Here is a 14950-nt window from a genome sequence, read left to right on the forward strand (position 1 = left end):
AATATCATACTGTTCACAATGTGTCTGTGTTTTTGTTCCGGGGGCCTTCACAGATGTGACACCCGCCCGGCTGCTTCCATACCCGGCTCTCTGGAGCTCTGTGCCCCGTGGTAGCCTGGACAAAGGCGGCTGTGTCAGCGGTATGGAGGTCTCTGGGGACCGCCAGTAGACAATAATCATAATTGTATTTTTAGTTTAATTAAAAGTACCTGAATTATGGGCACCTGGTTAGCTCACCTGGTTGAGTGTGCGCCCCATATACAGACCCTCAGTCCTTGTCGCAGCGGCCGTGGGTTCGGTTCTGACCTGCGGCTCTTTGCTGCATGTCATTCTCTCTCTCCCACTTTCCTGTCTTAATCTATCCTATCAATAAAGATAATATACTTGTTTTTTTTTACCTGAATTCAACAATATTTATGGTATTACTACAGACATTCCTATTCTTATGTTGCAACTTCTGCTGTTGCTATTTAGAAGCCGATCAAAGGATCGGCTGTAAAACGGTGGATAAATACATTTTATTTCCTATAAATTCTTCACAATGAAAGTCCCCCATTATTTTGTTTTAATATGAAGCTGGTTCTGCTGCATTCAGTTTACTGTCCATTGTGAGTTTGACACTAGAAATACAATGCTAAATTGGTTGAGAGCTCTTTTTGTCATCATCCAGGGTTTGTGTTAAGTCTGTTTCTTGTTTTATTTTGAAGGTTCACTTCTAATGTGTCATGCTGGGTTTTACTTCCTGCCTTGTGTGTTTTCCTGCCTTTGTAATTCCCTGATATCTTCCACCTGTGTTCATTGACCCTTGTATATTTAGTTCCCTTGTCTCATTGTTGGTTCGCCTTCCTTGATGTTTGGAGATTTTGAAAGCGACTAGATGTACTGTTTCTGTAGCCTTTGATTTATTAAATTATTTAACTGCACTCCCTAACCGTGACACTTTTAAACTCAACACAACTAACTGAAGTAACAAACTCCGAACATCGTCTCTATTTTCCTTGTAATAAATATCAAATTACACAGTTCTTTCAGAGAAAAGAAAATTATAAGGACATATAAAAACATAGTGTTACTGCAGGACTTTTTGATCCAACATTTCTCCCAAATACGAGTTTCTGATGTGCAAGAATGTGATTAGTGCCTGGACACACCACAAAATGGTGACATGTTGACAACTTGCTGACAGTTGGCTGTGCCTAGTGATGAATTCAATCATAGTCAAGAACGCCCGTATGCCCCAGGGTTTTGATGTAGAACAACGGAGAAAGTGTTTAGTTTGCATTGACAGAAAACATTACCAAAATCATTTCTACATTGCAAACGGGAGCAGATCAGAAAACCAGTAGGGTTCTTACTAAAATATGATAATTTATAGCATACTTAAGGATATAGAAATAAAGGCCTATCTCAAATACAGATCTGGTTGACTCTTCATTTCAGGTAAAGGCTCACACCACTCTTTTAGAATTCATATTTGGCAAGTGAATGAATGCTCTACCATCAGGTACTTACCTATTATACGTTAAGTTCTGCACATAATTCTTGTCGCCGGCCGGTCACATGACAGTTGAGTATAATGGTCTTTACAGTTAAATTTAGCTGAGAAAAGTTACTGTAAGCCAGGTACTGGTCACCGTGAGGTCACGGTCCTTTCAGCAACCGTTGCAGTTAAGTTTAGCTGACAAAAGGTGACTGTGAGCTGGGTACAGGGCACCACAAAGTGACGGTCCTTTCAGCGGCCACTGCCGTTAAGTTTAGCCGACAAAAGTTATGCAGCGACAACAGTTAAGTTTAGGCAGATTAAGATTAGAAACAAGATTGTGGTTTGGTTAAAACACTGGGACACGAACACAAGTTTCCTGGGTGAAAGTCATATTTTCAACTGGACATGAACTTCCACTCCTGCTTGAAAGCCCTGTGTTTTATGACCTAGGCCTCCCTTCTACGTGGCACTTCACGCTATTGTACAGCGGCAGGCAATGTGATGCATACAGCAATAATAGGTGAACAAAATGGGAATTACAGTGCACTACTTTTCGTAGAGATACGTACGAATTGTTCATGTGAACAGCCTGCTGTATTGATGAAAACTACAGGCCCCAGTGAATATGTACTGTGGGCAACACAAAGATAGAGACAGACAGAAAGGAGTTATGACATCAAATGCAATCTCACCTTCTGGTCATGACTGTAGGCTAGGGCCCAGTCCTCTTCAGTGGGGTGGAATAAAAGGCTCAGGACGTAGAAAGCGAGGCGGTACTTCTGGTAACTTGCGCCCTCGTCAGAGCTGATGAGCACGCTGCTCTCAAACTCTGGATCTGTCAACACCATAATCTGAGAAGAGAGAGGGAGGAGAAGGAGAGTGTGCACACATGCCAGGGAGTGTAGGTATGAGTTTGTGAAGACGTGAGAGGAAAGAGGTAGGAAATATAGGGAGATGAGAAGGTAGAAGAGAGATGTTAGAGGCAGGAGTACTGTCAGCAGAAAAAAGGCCTGGCCCTTTTGGCACACAGCAGGCTTATTCTTGGCAAACAGCTCGTCTATATATTCAACTTCATTTCATGAGTGTGACTCTGGCGCTTCTGTTGCCATGGCTCTGTGGCTCTTCCTGTGCACTCTGAGGTGAAGACTCGGGAGTTTTCATAATTTCTCTCTATAATGAGATCAAGGTTGTTCACAGCAAGAAGACCAGATCTGACCAAACAGAACACAGGTGGGTTGAAAAGAAATATACAAAGACATTGTCTCAATATCTTACAGAAAGGTGATGGAGCTTTAAGTCTAGTTACAATTAAGTGCTGTACAAACAAGGTATTAAGAAGCCAAGTATGAATCTGCATTTACAGTATGTTGTTTTCTTTATCAGCTAGCCCTTTAGTATGTCCTGTCTTAGCATTTCTCCTTCCCAGAAAACATTCTAATTTCAAATGTAACAGCACCACAGTGGTAGAAGCTCTAATTTCATGCTTGGAATATTTCTGCCAGAGCTATCACAGTTATTACTGAATTCAATAAGAACAGGAATTCCACAGTGCCCACTTCCTTCAGCTAAAGACATTTATAGTCTTTGTGGAAGCAGATAAAATAGTCACAGCAATTCCTCCTTGACTAAAGAGGAGGTGTGTAAATAGATATGTAATATATTTTAACAAAGTTGTTCTTGGAATCAGACTATCCTGTTGAATACATTTTTTAAGGTTACATTATTTTATGTTGAAGAAAATCCATTATCAGTACATTTAACTGAATATTCACCAATTTTGTAGGCTAAATAGTTAAAGTAAGGATTTGCATAAGTACACATAAATCAGTAGAAGTGTTCATTTAAACTGTATTTTCTGCTATATGCTATACTAGGGTGATTACATTTTACATGTTGTACTACCTTGTAATCTGTAAGTGCCTTTATCATTTCAACTGTAAAACATAGAGAAGCTTTATTGTCCTAATATTCACTCTCCTTTAGTCTCGCATTGACAGACCTATCTCTACAGTTCTGTGTCAGCGCTGCAGTATGGTCTGGCTACACGGCCTATCTATTCTGGGATAGGGGGAAAAAGGTATTGTACTTCTTTAAACCAATCACAAATCGTCCTGGGCAGCACTAAGCCCCAATAGCGGAGATAGCGAACTTAGGCTTTGGTCAGGGTTTATCACAGCAAAGTACATCTATTGAGCCAGACTATCCTTTTAACTCTGTTTGGGCCTCCACCAGAGATGGGGACTCGAGTCTGAGACTCGGACTTGAGTCGCACTTAAGTCACACAAACAGCTGACTTCAGACTTGACTCAGACTCGACCCAAAAAACTTCAGACTTGACTCCGACTCGAGCTTCGAGACTCGTCAACAATGTTTTTGTACAATTATTGCTTTTTAAATCTAAATTCATTCATGTATTTCTATTTTCTTTTATTGGCGCATATACGTTGGGGAAACGTATGACGAGCTGCATGTCCCCTGCCCTTTGCCATAATGTGCAACGTGACGATGGCAACGCCAAGTCCTCCCAGAGTTGTGTCTTTTGTCATTAGTTTTGCTTTCAATAACTTGGTAAACAGTGGCAGTAAGTTAACAGCTACATGCAAGGTGTGTGGCACCAAGATAAATGATGCTGGATCAACAACGTGGAACTTCATCAGGCATCTCAAAACGCACCCAGATAGGTCAGTCACTTGATAATGTAAAAGAGACGTTGCATTTAGCCTATATCATCACAGGTAACAAGCTAACCATCGCAAAGTGTTGTGCTAATGCTGGGAACAGGCAGATTGTATCTTTATAGTTAGTGGTTGCGGAGGCTCAGACATCCATGGTGCACAGGAGGCAGGACGCACGGATCCATCTCCCCAGGAACAAACGCTGGGTCAGGGGGGGTAAACTCATGTGATGCGTAATTGATCCCGTGGATGATTTGTAGGCTATTAAGTGAACAAGGTGTACCCGGTCCACCAAACACTGGGCCATCTTGACTGTCTTAATTCTGCACATATTTCTGTTACTGTAGTCCTACTTACTATTTCATTATTTCATCCATGCGTGGCGCAGCAGATCCGTGCACACTGTCACCTGCCGTGGAGACGCTGGCCTCACTAACCTCTCTTCCTCTGAGTCAGATCTCCCTCACGCTGGACTCAGTTTCACTGAGCGTACTAACACTTAGAAAATAAATGTCATTACATCAGTGAGTTCAAACTGCTTATTGTGCGTAATTTGGACTGACACTGAGATGCATGTTGTTCTGTAACTGGTGTGGCGCTGCCACTATTCTCTTGATTTCCACTTCGACATTATTATTATTATTATTATTACACTATTTTTTTTTTTTGTGAAAGAGACGTTACATTTAGCATATATCACCACAGGTAACAAGCTAACCATCGCTAAGTGTTGTGCTAATGCTGGGAACAGGCACATTGTATCTTTATAGTTGTATCCATATAATGTGACAGACTTAGGTTAATATTTCACCAGGTCTGAGGGCTAGAGGGATGTGTTAAGTAGACCCCATAAAGTTATCCCACAACTGATTTTGATACTGTACTGTATGGATGGTAGCTACAGGACATGCTATGATACTGGACTGTATGGATGGTAGCTACAGGACATGCTATGATACTGGACTGTATGGATGGTAGCTACAGGACATGCTATGATACTGTACTGTATGGATGGTAGCTACAGGACATGCTATGATACTGGACTGTATGGATGGTAGCTACAGGACATGCTATGATACTGTACTGTATGGATGGTAGCTACAGGACATGCTATGATACTGGACTGTATGGATGGTAGCTACAGGACATGCTATGATACTGTACTGTATGGATGGTAGCTACAGGACATGCTATGATACTGTACTGTATGGATGGTAGCTACAGGACATGCTATGATACTGTACTGTCTGGATGGTAGCTACAGGACATGCTATGATACTGGACTGTCTGGATGGTAGCTACAGGACATGCTATGATACTGGACTGTCTGGATGGTAGCTACAGGACATGCTTTGAATTCAGAAGATTTAACAATACAGTGTTAGGGACAGATCAGATGGACAGAGACTTGAGACTTGACTTGGACTCGTGGCAAAAGACTTGAGACTTGACTTGGACTTCCAAAAAATGACTTGTGAACATCTCTGGCCTCCACTACCTGTAGAGGAAAATAGCCATCCATTTCTAAGCTTAGTAACGCCAAAAACACACTAGCCACGGAGGTCCATCATTTAGCCCTCCAATCACGCTTTCAAGTCCCAAAACGGACTGCTGTTCTCCCCCATATTGTCCTCCATAGCACTCTGATAGTACTAGAATCTGCTCAGTACTTTCACTCACTCTGGACTTGACGTCGCATAATGTTAAGCTATTTATATATTATAGTATCGGCACAATTCATAACCCTTGGCTACACGAGTGACACTTTGAAATCTGATTTTTAAGCGGCCAGAGCGTCCGTACTGAGAAAAATTCTGACTATAAATCAATCTGGATACAATCTAGATATGCCAAAAAAAATGGATTTGGGCTGGCAGTCTGAACAAGGCCTTCCGTCTGCTGGTTGGTGGTAGGCAAGTAGTTCCAAAAACCTTTTTGGCTGAAAACAAGGTTGATAAGAGTCGAGTTGATGGTCCAGAAAACCGTAGAGCTGAGGGGAACTGCAGAATGGGGTTATAATTATCTGTGGGTGTGTCACTATGATCAAACCCCTTCACATTATACTTCATCATTTATTCCATTATCCGCATGAAAATATGGACTGGTTACAGCTTTAAATGTTTATCTCTTAGTCTTAAACTACGACACCCATGCCTCTATAAGGATTCTGAGGTGGAATTGTGGGCTGTGGCTTCGCTCGTGGCCCAAATGGCTGTTTTCTCTCGTCAATTCAATTTGTATTGGAAAAACAGCAGCACATTTGTCACTGACAGAAGTGCTAGGCCTCTTTCCAGAGCTTTAACCAGGAACCCTCCCTGGTGGTGATTTAGATAAATTGTTTTTCATTAAGCACCAATAAACAGGCAGCACATTCTCAACCTGGATACCTCATTGGCCCGCTCGGCAATTTTGCCATGTATTACCCGTCACTGTGCTGTGCCCAGACCTCCTGATATTTGCCAGTGTTTTTGGTGCTTGTCAGATGTAATTAACAGTTTTTAAACAGTAATCATATGCTATAATACTATATGAGTGAGCAGCAGAGTACATTGTGAATAGGAAATTATATTTTGCCATGCCTTATTCTGAGGCAAATTTCAGGACTTTCAGTTAAATAAAAAAGTAGAAATGCCTTGAAGAGGTATATGCATATAGTGTACGTTTCATATTTAAACCTATTGTTGGTATTTAAGCATTTCCCCTCTCTATGTTCACTATGTAACTATATCCTTCACATTTTACTGTAGCTTGCTGGTAGCTCAACAATATTCATATTTGCATAGTGATTTAAGTAGTTAAAGTATTTTTCCGCCATTTTCTATGTAGTTAACTACTAAAACTACAAACAACTTTGGGCCATAAAAGGAAATGAATTATTTTTTTAAATGTATTTTACCATTGCTTCTTTCTGTAAATGAACATCCTTGCTGCTGTGAAGGCATGATGCATGAGGAGTTAGGGTAAGAATACCACGGTAAGCCAATCAGAGGCAGAGTAAGGCAGAGTAGGGTGGGACATTCCTTTGCCATCCTTCCAAGGTAGCTGGAACGTCAGCTCACCTGTGAAAAATATTGGGCTATAAATTTTAATGTTTTGAATCTGAACTTGTAAATCTAAACTTGATTATATTTGGTGTCAATTACTCATACATATTGCTTATTGCTATTTGTCAACAAATGGTCAGAGAAGTTGATCAATCAGAACATTAATATGAAAGAAACAATAAATACAGACACAAATATGTACGATATAACTGTTAAATAATGAATAATAATAATTGTAATTTCACCTGCAGGATTAATAAAGTATACATTATTATTATTATTATTATTATTATTATTATTATTATTTATTATGAAATTATTATTATTATTTAACTTCAAGAAAAAAAGAGGCTGTATGGATTAGTGCAGGATCTGCAAAAATGTTGAGGGATGTGCAAAAGTTCAGGATATATAGTCTGTGCAATGGGTAGGTATATAGTCAAGGATTAATGAGAGGAGGGGAGGGGGGATAAGAGTCTACTGCATGCTATTGTAGAAGTTACCTGGCTGAGGGATCCAGCTTGGTGCAGTACCCTGACCTGGACTCTAGTGTCTGACTGATGGACATTGTATACAAAACCAAAGCTGATATTCTTGGACTTTCTTATCAATGGGGTATTTCTTTTCTTTTTTGGTGCCTATGACAATGTGAACAAGTGGGCACTCATTGCAATAAACTCAATTGAGTGTCATTTTTTGCTGGCATGTACAGTGTCAATTTTGATATATATATATATATATATTATTTTTTTTACCAAGTAGTTTGAACTACCTTTTCTAAGTAGGCCTAGCTTTAGGTAACCAATCTAGATTCCTCCTCAGGTAGCTTTGCTGTAGTTCAACTTCTTCCAGTGTGAAGTAATGATTTGGTTGTTCAGGTGGCACCTGGATCATTTTTGGAAGCTGCTGCCGTGGTCATGCTCGACGCCCTGCACTGCTACAACTATTATTTTTAGTCATAGTTTTATTATCTTTATTGTTACTATAAGTGCCACGGCGCATCATGCCAACTGCTATAATTGTTATGAATCATATCATGTATGTCTGTATCATTGTCTCTGTGTCCTAACCGGCAGCGACAGATGCCCGCTCAACTAGAGTCCGGGTCTGTCCGAGGTTTCTGCCTAAAAGGAAATTTTTCCTCACCACTGTCACACCAAATGTTTGCTCGTGGGAATTTTTTGGGTCTTTGTAAATTATAGAGTGTGGTCTAGACCTACTCTATCTGTAAAGTGTCCTGATATAACTCCTTTTGTGATTTGACACTGTAAATAAAATTTAATAGAATTAAATTGAAATTTTCAAAGCCTTCCCAACACTGTCAATTGCAGTGCTTTTACTTGATCTTTTCTCTGGCTTCGATTCAGGGAGGCCAGCAATTTACTCTTTCAATGCCTGGAATGGGGCCTGGAAAGTATTGTCACATTCACTTTACTCATTTACCACCATGTAAGTGTGAAAACAGCCCCGTTATTTCCCAACCTTACACATTATCGTAACAAGCCAGTCTCTGTCTGTCGCCTCAGTGATTAGAAAGAACCCACAACCAATTCGAAGCCGATACAAAGGCGGGAATAGGAGATGTGGCCAATTTCTCTCCCGCCTACTAAAACAATCACCCTAAAAAAAAACTCACTTCCAAAATCACAGTGAGTGACCGAGGGTTGATTAACATTTCCCTCACAGCAAGCACTCTGCAAGCAGCCTTTGTGAGGAGGGTAACAATACTAAATCAATAGAGGTTGGAGGGATAACCGTTGTATTTTATCAGCCTGAAGTTGAGTTGTGCATGAGCTGGAGCACAGAGATAGAAGCGGGTAGTTGTCGGATCATGAGGTAAGTGGAGGTATGGATCAGAGACAGAGGGAAAGAGACACCCTGCAGCAAATGAATCACGTCATGCCAGATCACTTGGGTTTAGTCTGTCTTTGACGGGAGGTTTTACCAGAGAGTCATTGCTGCAATACGCTCATTAACCATGGATCAAGACTTAATCACCCACATCTAGCTATCATGTTTCCACTGCTGTGCCTCCTCAATGGCATTTTAAAATGTGCATGTCTTTATTTTTTAAACGAACCCAATCTAGCAGCCGTTCAATCAAAGTGTTCAAGGACTGAGCGCCCAACGAGCTCGGGAAAAAAAGACATAAAAAAACAGCAGAGAAGATTCATGGGACGTGTGTTTTTCAGAGGCCTTGTGCTAAATGTCATTACTATCATTCAAATCTGTAATGTGACGTTAAAGGTCACAGCGTCTTAGCTTTTTTTCTTGGACATTTTAAGGGACAAAATTTTACATATGTTTCCAGAATCGTCGCAGTGGACATATACTGTAACGATCCCTTTGTAGTTGTTGAGAGGAATATCTCAAAGAGTAGCAGACGATTCTATCTTACAGTGAGTGATTAGGCATCCAGACTGCTCCTTTATCCGCAAAAACACAGGCAGATGCTAAATAAGGTCACCAAGATGCAAGGAGGCAACAAAGAAATGTAGGCAGCGGACAGGCAAGCTTTCATCCATCTGTGGGATGGCTAATCGAAATAATTAGATTAGAGATAAGGGGCGTAGGGGGAATCGGCCAATGGGCAGAGCCAGAGGTCAACCTAATGGAGTACAATATTCTCCTGAGATTGTTACTACTGCTTGGCTTTGATGACTCATTTACACCAGATCATGCACGCAATAAAATGCTGGATTTTCTTTTACATAGATTAGTTAAAAACATATCAGATATCTTGACTATACTTTGAAACTGATATCAGAACTGTGTTCTTAGTGTCAGTCCCTGAAATGGGTCAGTACTCCCCAGTACTGAGTAGATTTTTGTCCATATGAGTACCCTTACTTCTAATTGTCGTTAATAATAATATTAATAGGCTGTCTAAAGTCTATTACTGATATTTATACCAAAATAGTAAGTAAGTCAGTAAAGTTTATTTATATAGTACTTTTCACAGATAAAAATCACAAAGTGCTTTACAAGAAATTGGAATATGATAAATAGAAGACATAAGAATACAAGGAAAACATAGGTACACAAAAACAGCCAGCCATAAAAGCCAATGTCTAACTTAAAGCCTGTATGAATAACAAAGTCTTCAACTGCTTTTTAAAATTATCAACAGCATATGAACAACGTAAAGAGAGCGTTAGTGCAGTCCTCAGCCTGGGTACCACTGCCTGAAACCATCGATCCCCTCTGTTATAATATGAGTGCAGGGGACCACTAACAACATCTAGGCTATTTGTCGTGATTTATTGGGAGAAACCAAGCACTTCTATGTAAAACCAGACTTTCAGCACCCCCATAAATGTGAATGGAATGATCCTTTCTTTCATAACCACATTTTCAGACACTGCAACGAGTCAACTGTGAGATTGACAGGCGAATCAGGCTCCTTAGATTAAATAGTCGACTATTTGGGGTCACCCCTACAAGATATACATGTAAATATAAATATATCCAAGACACATGCACTGATCATGTTATGCAACTGCTAAATTAGGGTACTGGCAACTTTTTTTGGTCCAATTTTAAGGCACTGCTTAGTGTCATTTACCTTTTAATTTATCTAGCATATTGTGTTGTATGAGTGTGAATTCTCTTTTTCCTGCTTGGGGTATTACAAAGTTGATCTAATCTTATATAACTGAAATAACAAAAAAAACATATGCTTCACATGAGCAACAGAGAGAACCTTAGGGACTACATTCCTGCTATGCCCTTGATGTGGAATTGCATTTTCTCCACATAAAAATAGGCAGGAAGAGTGAGTCATGAGGAGTAATCAGCGCTGCTATGATCTGTTCCTCGCCCTGACATGGTTTAGCTCAACAGTCCCAGGATCCCATTAACTCCCACGCCATGCAACGTATTCAGGGTCACTACCTTGGCTCGGCCTTGGAAAAGTGAAGCTGATGAACCCCAGCAGCTCCACAACTAGGGAGTTATTTTCTGTAAGTCTGTTGATGCCATGCAGATTTTTATTTTTTCATCATTTGTCTGACCAGGTAGGTCAACCTGGACAGATGGGATTCTTCTTCTTTTACAACAGGAAAACCCTCAACTCTATTATCCAGTGGCCGTGACTTGTTCTTAACCGCATCATTCTGCTTCTGTCCTTTAGCTTAAAGTTGAAGTCCTTGAATCTGACCTTTCTTTCTCGCCTGTGAATTCATTTATTTAGATGTGTTCTGGAGAAACAATAAGTCTGCATACTGAACACTGGAAACAGTGCAGTGAGCTAAGCTACCAGTTATTCCACATTAAATTAAGCTTCACTACATATAACGTTAGACCTCAAATAAATGTGGCAAGCTAAGCTACAGCAACAATGGCAAAAGAAATTTACTACATCTGAGCTTTTTTTGTTTATACATCCATATACACAAAATCCACGTCTGTGTTTGACAGTGGCGTCACCGATCCTCAGCGGTGTTCTTTCAGACAGCAGCATAAAGCTCTGCTGAGCTTCAGCCTCAGAATGCTCGGGGAAGTGGAGCTTGTGTGGACGCTACCACACTACTTGATCAATAAAAGAGCTAAGCAACTAAAAAGCTATTTGATTCGGAAAATAGCGTCGCTATTACGAAGTAGTTGTACTAGCAACTGCCCAACACTGCTAGCAATACAAGTTGGATTTAGTGCCGTGACGCTGTCGGCAGAGGTCGCTAATACAACCGGGTAGCATCACATCAAACCGCTTTAGCTTCATACACCGGACCAGACCAGGGAAACTGGAAATCCACCCAACTCTATTGAGCAAGTGTGCAGTTTTATCATTTTTGAATTCAAATTTTCATTTGCAAGAAGAAAATTTTGTTAGCCTATTTCTTCTTTCAAAAGTTTCACTGTCTCCCTTTACATGTTAATAAGCTCATCTTTTTTTCTCAGACCTACTTTATGAAGTTAAAACAATTCTCTGGTACTTTTTCTACACATAAGTTACATGTGGAATATTGTTTTTAATATAATGCTCATGGGAAATATCTAATGTTGATTTTGTAGTCAATGGTTACTAATTGATTGCCATTTAGTGATTTCAGACACTAAATTGACTCAGACACACTCCTTTGACAATATTCAAGGTATGACTTATTGCAACTAAATGCCTCTAATTGTCATGTCCAGCTCCCTGTAAAACTATGTTACTGTGTCCAGCTCTGCGTTTCCAGAGCAACACATCAGTTTACCGCTGTGTAAACTTCATCTCCTCCTTATGCATACAATCTGTTGGAATAGTCAGTGGAATGCTAACATGAGCTGGGTCAATTAGCATTTTTTTGTGATACTGTTAATTCCTAGATACAGAATATTGATGAGGAAACAGCCTTGAGGCTTAAAGCACTCTGACCTCAATTCTGGCCACAATTCCATTTGTTTATCAAATTGTTGCTCGGAGCATCACATGCACGGTGCAATTTGTGAAGAAAGCAGGGGGAGGGGGGGGGGATGTTTTCTGATCATGCACAACAAAACATGCATGAATTAAATCCCCCTTCCAATACCATGTATATAGAGCCACTCAGCCAGCCATGCCAAAACACTTATTGATGAACTTCAATATTCAGTGGAACATAATCTCAGAATGAAATAGCACAACGTGGTGTCAACATGAAACAGCGTGGTGTAAACATAACATACAACATACATTTTGTCCCCACCAGGGATACAAATATACCAATAATTCAGCAGAGGCAGGGATACGTAGACCTGAAAGTCCAATGAGAAAATGCTATGCAAACCACAGCCTGATCTGTTAACTAAATTCTTAGAATGTCAGAAAAGAAGAAGAAAGAAAAAGCAATTGACAGAATTCTGGGGCAGATTAAAGACATTGGCAGATGGTTGGCAGCTGGCAATGCTCAGACTTTCTCTCTCTTCTCATTTTCTCCTTTCATTTGTCTCTTTTTGTGGCCTGAAATTCTTAAAATTCCACTTTTGGTGGTTGCCAGAAAAATCCTCATGCAGGAAGGAGGCAATGCCATGAATCTACACAAGGTCCATCGTGTCCCCAGATAAACTGTATACCATCATTTCTCATTTAAGAGGTGGTAAACAAATAATGACCAGGAAATAGAAGCGTTGTAAAAATATTTGAGAAGGAGTTGAATTACCTTTATATTCTATGTTATAAGACACATAGGAAATAGGAAATAAATACTGTTTTCATTCACTAGATAAGTCCAACCTCTTCACTTTTTGCCGTTTTTTCAATTGATGTAAAGCTACTGTCAGTGACACTCAAGACCTTCTGCAGATGTTTCAAATCACAAGACTCAAGAGAAAAAGGTGACTACTCACTAAATAGATGCTCCCAAAAAAGATGTGTTAAGTACAATTACGACATGGTTACGTCTTTATCAGGTGTAAACCATGAAGGTCCATATACTCTACTATTATTTACAACACGAAACTCAGAGATATCAATTCCATATCAGTCACTGGTGTGTGATCACCTGCTTAACTCCCTGAAAAAAATCATCTGGATATAGTGATGTAGCTACTAAATATAATTATTTAGACTTAATGTTAAAATGTCTTTTTGGGAGCATCTATTCAGTGTGCAGGTGCCCTTTTCCGGTGAGATTGTTTTTTGCCTTTTATCATGTTGGCACGTCCCTACCTGTATATATCAAATCAAAAGCCTACCAAAGACAATCACAAAACTGCAACATGGCAACACTGAAGATAATCAGTGAATGACAACAGTTTTTCTATGACATGTATGGCATGACTCTGTTGTTGTACTGGAGTCAGTGATGTGGACATATGTATTATCCTGGATTCATCAAGACTACAGTTAGTCAAGAAAAGAGTTTTGCAATTACAGCATCAAGAATAAAACATAGAAAGGTAGATTTCAAAGGTCTGTCTCTTTCATAATCCTGTTTTAAAGGTCCCCTATCATGCTCATTTTTAGGTTCATACTTGTATTTTGGATTTCTACTAGAACATGTTCACATGCTTTAAAGACCTCATATTATGATCATTTTCAGGTTCATAATTGTATTTTGAGGTTGTACCAGAATAGGTTTAATAAAAAAAAAAACTATATTTGTTATACTACACATTGCTGCAGCTCCTCTTTTCACCCTGTGTGTTGAGCTCTCTGTTTTAGCTACAGAGTGAGACATCACACTTCTGTTCCATCTTTGTTGGGAGTCACACATGCTCAGTAGCTAGGTAAGGACTACTAGCCAGTCAGAAGCAGAGTATGAGGGCGTGCCATGCTAGCAGCTAGGTGAGCATTATAACGTGTGTTCCAAAGTGACCACGTTTGTCTCTGAAGTAAAGGCTGGACTACAATAGAGCTGTTTGGAGCAGTTTGTGAACAGTGTTTTCTGTTGGAGATGGTAAGTCCCTTTGGGGGGGACTTTGGGCTTTTTCACTTTGTAAACCTATAACATGCACAAAAAGATATATAACACAATAAAGGAAAGGGAAAAAGCATAATATGAGCTCTTTAATGTAAAAAAAAACATTTTTCTCAAACTGTCTGTCTGAATAGACCTGTTTTCACCCTCTGTCCGAAATGCTCTGTATTAGCACCTGTCTCTTTAAGACCTCCTCCAGAAACAGCCCAGTCAGCATTTCCGATTCTACTGCATCTGTGCTCTCAGCGTCTCTGCACCGCTATTCTGCCCTGCAAAGGCAAAAGACCTTAAAGGGGGGGGGGTTCAGAATTTTGGACATAGGACCTCATTTCCAAGTTAGCCAGTGTGTTACTTATCAGTGGAGAC

At 40.0% G+C, this 14950-nt stretch overlaps 1 protein-coding gene across 1 annotated transcript in view; it reads right to left on the reverse strand.

Moving 5' to 3' along the window:
* LOC116048446 (VPS10 domain-containing receptor SorCS3-like) overlaps window positions 1-14950 on the reverse strand; it is a 1378075-nt gene that overhangs the window by 141524 nt on the left and 1221601 nt on the right. Inside the window, exon 4 of the mRNA XM_036000488.1 lies at window positions 2176-2334. Coding sequence (XP_035856381.1) covers window positions 2176-2334 — 159 coding nt within the window. The remainder of the gene's footprint in view (window positions 1-2175; window positions 2335-14950) is intronic.

The sequence above is a fragment of the Sander lucioperca genome, chromosome 4 (genome assembly GCF_008315115.2).
Source record: "Sander lucioperca isolate FBNREF2018 chromosome 4, SLUC_FBN_1.2, whole genome shotgun sequence".
NCBI classification, from domain to species: domain Eukaryota; kingdom Metazoa; phylum Chordata; class Actinopteri; order Perciformes; family Percidae; genus Sander; species Sander lucioperca.